This window comes from Octodon degus, unplaced genomic scaffold (assembly GCF_000260255.1).
Source record: "Octodon degus isolate 3935 unplaced genomic scaffold, OctDeg1.0 scaffold00004, whole genome shotgun sequence".
Lineage (NCBI taxonomy): Eukaryota > Metazoa > Chordata > Mammalia > Rodentia > Octodontidae > Octodon > Octodon degus.
Window position 1 is genome coordinate 8,903,693 of NW_004524580.1, and position 10,666 is coordinate 8,914,358.

Here is a 10,666-nt window from a genome sequence, read left to right on the forward strand (position 1 = left end):
AAAAAAAAAAAAAAAGAAAGAATGAAAAAGAAAAAGAAAAAGAAAAAAAAGAAAGAAAGAAAAGAAGAAGAACTGTCATGATTATTTTGGTTTAAAAATATACTGTTAAACGAGATTGGAAGGAAGGTGAGAAAGAAAAAAGATAGGAAAGATGAAAGAAAGAAAGAAACAAAGAAACAAAGAAACAAAGAAAGAAAGAAAGAAAGACAGAGAAAGAAAAATAAACCATTAGTAATTTTCTAAAAAATATATTCATAGGAGCCTTGTACAAGGATGATCTCAGAGGAAAAAAATGGATGGATTTTGATGAGATGTTGGTGGTAGAGCTGACAGGATCTGCCTATTATATTGGACAAGGAGTATGAGATAAACACAGGGGTCAAGAATGGCTTCATTTTTTTTTTTTTAATGTTGAGCACTTATTAGTCAGTGTTTGCAACATACCTTAGTTACATATATATCTGTTTGTGGGCACTGAGATTGATAACAGATAGATAGATAGATAGATAGATAGATAGATAGATAGATAGATAGATGATAGATGTCTTTATCAGTTTCAGTCATTTCACCTCTCTCCTTACCCTTCCACCTCCCACTCCATCTCTTTCTCTATCTCCAACAAGTATACCTTGTTGTTTCCTACCATCTTTCCTTAGTTTGCCTATTTAGTTATTCCAATTTTAAGTTTTCATGTATGAGAAGCCCTGAAATGTTTAACTTTTTGGGAAATGAACAGAACTGGAGACCATAATGTCATGTAAAATAAGTTAGAAACTCTTAAGTCTTTTAACCTTCATAACTGAAAGAAAGAAGTTGCGGTTTTTTTGAGAAGGTTGAGAGGCACTCCACTTTCTCTTGCAGGGCTGACATGATAATTTGAGAGGTGTAGATGTGCAAAAAGAGTTATCCAGTTGGTGCTAGAATATATGAACCCCTTTAGGAGTTGCTTAATACGTAGATTGCATTTAAATCCATGAGGTTAGTTAAACTCACCAGGAACTAATTAGACAGAAGAAATCCAAAGTAAGCTCTAGAAACCTCATATTTTAAAGATAAAGATGGAAAGGGCGGTGTGCATACAATGATTGGACTATGTTTATAGCCAACTGAATGAAAATTTGAGCCAATATAGATCTGCAATGGTTAGTGAACATGCTCAGTGGCATAGGTGGATAATGCCAGGAAGTGAGGTGTGACCTGGGATTACCTCTTCTGGAGATTGACATAAACAAGAATGTACAGCACAGGATGATCTATTATGCTGGTTGCTTAGGCAGATTGTTCAAACTACAAAGTTTGGGTGGGTGGTGGGAGAGTTGGTTCTGGGGAACTCGCCAGGAGCACACAGAACTTTAAATAATGTAACACTGCATAACAAGATCAAATCCAAAATTCACAATCTGGTCAAATTTTGATTTCCAAACACATATTGGTCAGCAAATTTCTGATAATTTTTCTATTCAATCATGTCTATATTTTTCTCCATATGGACTCTGTCTTTATGTGGATGCCCTATTTTTGCCTATTAAGGTTGCATTTGTCCCTATGTATTTAGTTGTTTTAGGGTCTCACTACTGAATTCAAACTTGTAGTGACCTTCCTGTTTTCAGCCTCCCCAGTGCTAGGATTACAAGCATGTGCTACCATTCCTAGACTCTGGTCAGCTCAGCCAGCCCTGGGGGCAGGGCTGCCATGGCATGTGGTGCTGGGGTCAAACCCCAGTCCCTGCACTTGCCTAAGCAGGCGCTTAGTCCACTGATCTATCTCACTGGCCCTCATTTGTCTTTAAAGGCTTACTAAAATGTCATCTCCTCTGTGTCATCTTTCTTTACTAATTCTGAAAGAATTAAACTTCATCTTCTGGATGTCACAGGATCTTGCTCTAGTACGTCTGTTTATCAGGCAATTGTGGACATTTTGGCTGTGCAACCAAATGATTATTTTTAAAGGTTAACATCATAATTTGTAGCGTGCAACAGAAGTAAATGCATAACTACTCTGAATTTCTCTTATTCCTTCCTGTTTTCCAGGCCTTCCATAGCCTATACTTGTGCAAGACGCTGCTCCCTCTGTCCCTGTGCTCCTGTTTTGCTCTCTCATCCCATTCTTCCCTTCTGCCTTCCCTCTTTTCTTTCTTCATACCCTTACTAACCTGTCTCTTCCCATTCCTTTCATCTTTTGTACAATACACAGCTATAGAACACGTATTAAATTAGCTATTTATTTTATTGAAATAATGAAAAAGACATATTAACAATTAAAGCCCTTACAGTCTCACTATGTGGTTCTTAGGCTGCACATCCCACAACAGGAGTATCTGATTCCTGACAAATTGTACTCATTGTTATTTAAGATACCATTCTCTCTGACCCTCAGCCCAAGCAAGTGTGATCATGCTGCTTGCATTATGCTGAAAAGTTGACAGCGCAATACTCTCTTAAGACTTAGTGAAATCCTGTCTCCCAGAATACTTCCCGTCCAGCAGTGTAGTAAGTGTTTCCCTAAGTCGCTCATTGTCTACTCTACTATTCTAGCATTTAGCGTCCCTTACCCTGCACCTTCACTGGGTCACAAAATTGTGTTATTTCTCCTCAGTTCAAGGTATTTTTTAATGAAGATCATCTTCATAATTATGTAACATAATATTATTTTCATGGATGATACCTATCATACATTCATCAGTGAGAAATAGAAAAATAGGCAAAAACATTTCCACAATACCTTATCATGTAAAGATTCTTCAAGATTCTTTCTGAAAGTTTCTGATTCTTGAATTAAAACATTCTACAGAAAAAAACAAAAAGTAATAAATTAATGGAAAAATTATAAACTTGTAGGTTAATATGCTATCACTCAAGGATCTCCTTAAGTTCTTCCTTGATTTTATGGAAACAAATTTTTCTTGAACTCTTTAAACACAACATTTATCTTTTTAGGAAATATTATTTAAAAGGGAGATGATGCCATGCAATACTTGGGTGGGTAAAAGATGTAGCGAATGTTACCTTCCGAGCAATTTTTGTTTGCTTTGTCTTGGATTACATTTTAAATTGGAAGTAATATAGTTTTTCTTTAATGAGGAATAGAGCAACATAAATATTGTCCAGAAGTACCATGTATAAAGAATTCAGATGAGCACATTAGAATTATCTTAAGAAAGAAGAAATCATCACATGTTTTGAAAAGCTCATTTTCTAAAAATCTATCTCACATGCAGAATAAATTATTCTAATAACACTTAACTAATGAGTTATTAGTTATAATTTATTAATTAATAAAGACTTAACAAATTAGCTTTTAAAGTTAATAAACTAATAAGCCAATAAATAAGTAGTAACACTTATTCACAAATAAAAATGAAATCTATCTTTTTAGAAACTAGCATGTCACAGAGACACGTGAAAACAATTGAGACTGTCATAAAAGTATTATTATCGTTACAATTTTTGTATATTTCTTATAGTACTACAAAGTATGGCTTAAAATAATGTATTATTTTCAAATTTATACAGTCAAATTAAATAAAAATGTCATCATGGAATAGTGAGCATATAGGTGGAGTTTTGTAATAGAAAGATGTCTTCTCACGGCTAGTCAAAGTTCTTTAATACTTCATTAAAAGATTTTCCTTTTTCCTCTTTCAGTCTTATTCCAGGCCGGTGAGGTGCTCATAAGGCAGACAGAAACCCCGCTGCCGGGAGAAGCTGCTGCTAGGTGCGTGCAGAGAGCAGCCTCAGAGAGCAGCCGGACCGGAAGGGCGCCTGCAGAACCATTCTTCCGTGACCTCCCGGAGCAGCCGAGGGCTCTGGTGCACCTAAAATTTTCAGTTTTAAAATTTCACCTGTAAACCTCCTAAGCTTGTCATCTGTTCTGGTCTTTGAAACTCATGTGGTGGCTCTAATATATATAAAATGTTAAAGTAGGTGTGCCCGTCTCCCGAAATTCAGCGTTGTACAAGACTACATATTTTATTTTTTCCACAATGTGGAATAGTAAATAAGAAAGTTAAACAAATGTAGACGGTGTTTTGTTTTGTTTTTTGGTTTTGGTTTTGGTTTTTGTACAGGGTGTACAGGGTCTACAAAGTCTCACTATGTAGATGGGACTTGTAGTGATCCTACTGTTTTTAGCTTCCCAAGCGCTGGGATTACGGGTGCACGCCGCCACGCCCAATCTCAATTTCTGTCGCAGCGCGCCCCTGGGGCGGGGCCGGCACAGCACACTGTGCATCGAACCTGGCCGCTGCTCTGTCTCAGCTGGCGCTTTAGTCTGCTGAGCAATCTGGTCGGCCCTTAGAGTTGTTTTTTAATTTAGAAAGATTTTCCTTATTCTGATTTATTTTATGTGTCTGGAGGAAATGCCTAGCTAAAATAGTTATTGCCATTCAACCTTGATTTCCAAAACTGATTTTTCTGCCTGAGCCCCAGCCCCTACCTTTGCTTTTGCTCTGGAAGTGGCAGCCAGTGCACCTAACTCTTGCGGGTATGAAAGCTTTCCAACATCAACACGGAGCACAGGTTCCCAACTCTTTCAGTAATATTGACAATAGAGTAGCGGTGACAAAATTTAACTCACTAATACTTCTGCTTTAGATTGCACTTAGTATCAGTCATTTGAAATATATGAACAGCTGAAAGCAAGCCCCTCCAATCTTGAATATTTGTTTTTTCATTTGAGGAAAAGATATTTGAAATAGTCATCACAAAAGTGCAGCACATTTTAATATATTGACTTCCTACGAATATATTTGTAAGAAATATTTATGTATCATGCAGCCTTTTTTATTTAAAAATTGGGGCTGGGGAGGTAGCTCAGTAGAATAAGTGCTTGCCTGGCAGGCGCAAGGGCCTCAGTTCAATTCCCAGTTCAGCAAAAAAATAAAAATGAAAAAAAAATAATAAATAAAAATTGCCCTTATGATATTTACATAAATTTTGGATTGCTTTTTCTTTGTAGCAGGAATCAAACTCAAGACCCTGTGCTTGCCAGGCAGGTGTTGTGCCACTGAGCTATATCCCTGGCCCTTTTACATAAATCTCTGACTTCCTTCTAAGATTTATCGGGCATTCTTAGGGCTAGAGGATGCACAGCAAGAAGCAAGTCTTGAGTTTTAGGCCTCAGCAGCTCTCACAAACACACACAATTAAAGTAGTGCATCAGGCATTAAAAAACAAACAAAAATACAAGGAATATAATTGTTCATCTATCTAAAACAATGATAGCCACGGGATGGTCTGTAGATGCAATCTCAAGGGCGCTGCCGAGCACTGATGCGATTTTACCTTCTCTTCGAGCGCAGCCATCCGTTCCTTCAAGTGCAGCTGCAGGCGTTCATTGGATTCCGTCAGGAGTCGGTCCACAGTATCGGACAATCTTTTGTTGTGCTCCTCGTTCATTTTCTCTCTTTGTCTAGCCTTACATCAACGAAAATGTAATATAAACATGACATAAAAAGCTACTTAAGACCTCTTCAAACTTGATTTGATGATTTTACCAGTTGCAATATTTATTTTTGAGATAGGGTTTCTCTAATGCAGTTCAGGCAGCTTCAACTCACTTTGTAGCACAGGCTGACCTCAAACTCACAGCAATCCTCCTACCTCAGCCTCCTGAAGCCTGGAATTACAGCCTGGAATTACGATACCTGGTTGATTTTGCTCATTTTAAATTGGCTTTTAAATTTTCTGTTCTGATTAAATTGGCAGAAACTATTTTTTTTTTAGATGCGCAAAGCATATTCATAAGATTTTAATTAAAACCCACAATCAAGAAAATTTTTCTCCTCATATGTAGTCATAACCCCATAAACAGATGACGGGGTGGTTTTGGTGTACATACTCTTTGAAGTTCTTGATTTTTTTCCTCAAGTTGCCCCTCTAGATGTCTCATCCGCTCTTCAATATTTCCATGTCTTTCTTCCGCCTGTTAAGAAATACAAAGAGAGCACCTGAAATGTAACATGTGATTAATGCTGTTTCTCTAAATAAACTGAAATAAAATGTAAAGCAAGCTACTACCAACTGCAAACAGTTTTCAAAAAATAAACTTTCTTTAAACAGGCAGCTGATCAGCATTGCTTGAAATGTGTCAGCTATGAAGGCCTGTTACACTCAAGCATCAGCAAAACGTTGGAGTATTTATGAGCAATGAAATCAGCCAAATGTAACATGCAGACTGTGCACGGTTTGAACACAAACCTGCCATTGTCCAGTCTTAAGCTCCTGAAGCACTGAACTGCACAGATGGTTGATTATCAATAAATAAAAGTAACATAATTTTAATAAATGAAAAGAAAAAACTTAGATGGATTCTATTCAGCAATAGAAAGTAAAGTCCAGTAGGACTACCTTCCTACGTATGGAGATCATTTCTTGGAGTTTAGCTTCCATAACATATTGATAATCATCAGATGAGGTAGAAGAGGTTGAATCAGACTAACAGGTCAAGGAAAAGGAGAGGGACAAAATTGAAAAATCAGAACTAAAGACACTGACACTGAACAAAACATAGCACAGAATGCTTAAAATAAAAGAGTGACAGCAAATTTAATACTTTAATAGACAGAATATTATGTAGAAACAACTATACTGATATCTAGTGAACATAATGCATTTGATGGTTATAAATGAAAAATGGTATGCTAAAACAAAAGCCCCAACCTAAGATATGGAAGGTTAGTGATGACTGGCAGTGAAAGACTGCTCCGGAATGAATCAAAGCAACTCGGAAAAAGTCATGTAATAACTGGACTTATGGGAAACCAAACACTAGAAAGGTGTCTCCGACAGATTGTTAAAAAGTTTTATGTTTTTGGTTTTGTTTGCTTATTATATTACTTAAATAATGGAATCAATATATTTCAGTGTTGAAGTGTGTGTTAGCCAGTGTCTTGCCTATCATAGATTTGGTATTTATCATAAACCCTGCCATGTGGAAACCAGAGAAAAAGCTAAGCTGTAGGGTTAATTATTATGAGTAATCTCCAATTCAAGCAGAATTGAGTTTCCTCAGCAACAGTAGCCAGTTTAATTTAGGGTCACTGAATGTGTATTATGCTCACCCATTTGATTGACTGTTCTAAAACACAATTTTAATTTTAGATGTTAAATTAAAAGTCCTCAGATTGTCATGGTAATACCTCACAATCATATTGTGAAGCCAAGAAAAAATTCATTTGTGAACTGTCCTAAGTGGAACCTAGGACCACTCCAAAATTATTTCTTTATGAATTTGTTGCTATGGAATAAGAACACGGCAGCGTGCTAAAGTGAACAGGTCGCATGGAGTCAGTCATTGTGAGTTAATGCTGCCCAGCGCTGAGGTTAGTTACGTGTCTTAGAGGTGCAAGTGTTAACACATGTGCCATTGCTGATTGCTGAGTTGGATTAGTATGTTATGCACAAATTACAGAGAAGCTTACATCATCACAGTTGCAAGTCATGACAAAACTAGAATAATCACAGGTCAAGACTATAGATTTTAGCTACAGATCATATTGTCACATTTTTATACTTCATTCCAAAATACTAAATATTACTTTATACTACTATAGGACTATTACTATGTCATAAAGTAGCTGAAGAGAAATCGTAACTATTTTTGTATCAGTTCATACATAGTACCACAATTATGAAACAAATCCCAACTTAAGTCTACAAATGAATATTTAACACTTCAATTTTAATTTTTATGCAATGTATAAGTCAAATTTACAATTTATAACATTGTTCTTCTGATAATCTTATTTCAGGAATGCGTAAAATCAAATAAGCAACTTATTTTCCTATGTCCTCAACAAATTCTTAAGCAGAAACAAAACAGAAAGGTATAGCAGTCCTTGTAATAAAATGTCTTTATAATATGATTTAAAACTCTTAATTCAGCTGTATTGTTTTAAGAATGCAACTAAATGGATCAAATTTTGGGATTATGTTATCTTAAATTTATAAGGTATCTTTCTAGAAGTGTATTTTACAGGCACCTAGAGGCATGAAATTAATCAGGTGGCTGATTAAAGATAGTGCAGACATGAAAATTTCAACTTCTGAAACCAGCTCTTCAAACATGGCAGATCTGGAAACCCTTAAAACTGTTGCTTTTGCGTTAACTACTGAACGTGCGCCACACACTGTAAACGTTCACATCGGCTATAGAGCAAGCAGCCTGCAGTTTCTAAATCATTATGTTATTGCTGATACTTTTCATGGGTACTAAAAATGAATGAAATACCTCACAAAATTCAAGATGATTATGTCCTTGCTAAAGAAAATATGCATTTTAATTGAAGAAGTAGATATAACAAATCATGATTGGGAGCGCAAAATGATCCTCAATGATTAATTTTGTGTGTAACTGTTAAAGCCCAAGGATTTTTTTCTGTAGTAGCTACCAGTAATTATAAATTTCTACAAGTCTTCAGTGAATTTTGCCTGCATGCTGTATATGCACACACTCACAAAAAGACAGAGACCCCCACACAAACAGACACACACACACAAACATGCACACAGATAGGTTACAAGATAAAAAATATATTTTACCAACCAAATAGTAAATGGAAATATCACTCCTGAACAATACTGAGACACATTTTTAATCAGCTCTAATGATCATATTCATCTTAGCATTATACAAACTACAGTTGTACCAAGGGGAGTTGACACAAAAAAGCGCAAAGCAACAGTCTGCTACTTTTCATTTGGATTTCCTGAAGGATTTATCTTGGCTTCATTCTGAAGTGATATAGGAAAATTACATAAGCTGATGTTTTAGACAAATTGCAGGCAGAAATGTCCCTGATCAAAGTTTGTTTACAGTCAGAAGTGGAAAAGAAATTTAAGTTTAAAAGATGACTTAAAAACAAAGAATGAATTTGGTGGCCCATAACAAAATATATTTTATATGCACACATATAAAGAAAATGGGTGAGGAGTTGTTTGAAATATTCAAATACAGAAGTGAGAAGCTTAGTTTTAATGTAAGCAGAAATATTTTTTTCCTTTTGTGAATAATCAGAAGGGAAAATAGAAAATGTTGTAATTGTGCATAATATTGAAATACCGAATCTGAGTCAAATTGGAAAGGAAAAGTTAAAGAGCTCACAGAGATAGAGAATTCCCAATGTTATTGAGATAGAGGTAAAAAAAAAACAAACTTCAAGATTGTTGAAGCTTCAGTTTGGAAGTACAGTTGAAAGAGTGACCTCCAGTTGTAACAAGCACAGGGATAAACCCTCAGGATTCACAGTTTACATTATAAAGTAACTGTGTTGGATATACAATATTGTATGTCTGAATTCAAAGTTGTTGATATAAAACCAGCCAAAAGAGAAGGCAATAAAATGTCTGAGTGAATTATAACTTTAAAAGCTTTTCTAAAAATGATAAATTTGTTTAGAAATATAGGAAAATCGAGTACAGAAAAAGTTATGTCTCATAGAAAAAACATTTCAAACATTAAACATTATTGGGTTCTTCACTCCATGATTATTCTTATGTGCAAAGATTGCTATGGAAATTAACTATAACCATAAAATAAAATTTAAGTCATTTTCTTAATATTCCAATAGGTCAGAGGCTTATCACATTTATATATTCATCATTCAAGCTAGCACAAGTAAGATATATGCAGTAAGAAAAGTATCATTGAAGAACAGACCAATATAATAAAGGCTATAGTAAATAAATTTTACTTTTATAGCACCTAAAGAAAATCCTCATAGATTCCAGTTTGATTGTCAGTGGTGCCTACAGCAGTGGCTAGGTTGACCATTTGTTGTAGTGCAGTACCTTTGTCAGGGCTGCGATTCTTTGAGCCAGTTCGGCCTCTACTTCAGGTAAAGTTTCAGCCTTCCTCATAGTCTGCTGCAACTTTTGCTCAGCCAGCTCAAGACGCTCTTGTAGTTGTCTGTTTTTCTCTTCCATCTGAAATAGGGAAGGTAAAAGGGACACTTAACCAGTCAAAGTTAGGAGAGCAAGCCGTCACTGTGCGGTTTATAACGACAGGAGCCACGAGCTACTATCACTCTTAAACGTGCTACATGAGGATCATCATATTTTATATATTATGTACCAATTTCCCTTAATAATGTTCAGCACCTTAAAAATAAAAAATGTTTCTATTATGGACAGCAAGATGATATGACTGATGAGTATGAACGTGCACAAATACAGGACAGCTCAGCTTGGTATTAAGAGTTCAGATGTACTATTATAATAAAACATTGAAAATCACAGTATTAGACTGAGAGAGGAGTGGAACAGTTGCCTGATAAGACTCCAAGCTTCTGAGATGAAGTGGGCACACCTTGGGTAAAAGACCAGATAGTAAATATTGAAGACTTTGTGGATCATTGGTCTATGCCCCATCTAGTCGATTCTGCCAGTGTAACAAAAACAGGCATGGACAGCAGTTAAATGATTAGACACAAGTATACCGCTGTACTAACACTCTATTTACAACAGATTTGGCCAGTGAGCTCCACAGTTAGGCTTCCATAATGGGTTCCTTTGCTTACAGATGTGTAACCTTGGGAAAATATTAAACCATTGATCTTTAGCATACTTAGTAGAGTTTGAATAATAATTGTACTAGGTGGTATTTAGAATTATGTGGGTAACATAGGTAAAGCAGTTATTGTAATTTATTTATTTATTTCTTCTTTCTT

The 10,666-nt window shown here is 35.7% G+C and overlaps 1 protein-coding gene across 1 annotated transcript in view; it reads right to left on the minus strand.

Annotated features, from left to right (window-relative positions):
• The window catches only part of Ppfia2 (PTPRF interacting protein alpha 2), a 536,445-nt gene that overhangs the window by 95,341 nt on the left and 430,438 nt on the right, over nt 1-10,666 (minus strand). The window contains exons 8-11 of the mRNA XM_023717819.1: nt 9,789-9,923; nt 5,839-5,922; nt 5,283-5,414; nt 2,722-2,784 (exon numbers count right to left, since the gene is read on the minus strand). Of these exons, the coding sequence (XP_023573587.1) occupies nt 2,722-2,784; nt 5,283-5,414; nt 5,839-5,922; nt 9,789-9,923 (414 nt within the window). The remainder of the gene's footprint in view (nt 1-2,721; nt 2,785-5,282; nt 5,415-5,838; nt 5,923-9,788; nt 9,924-10,666) is intronic.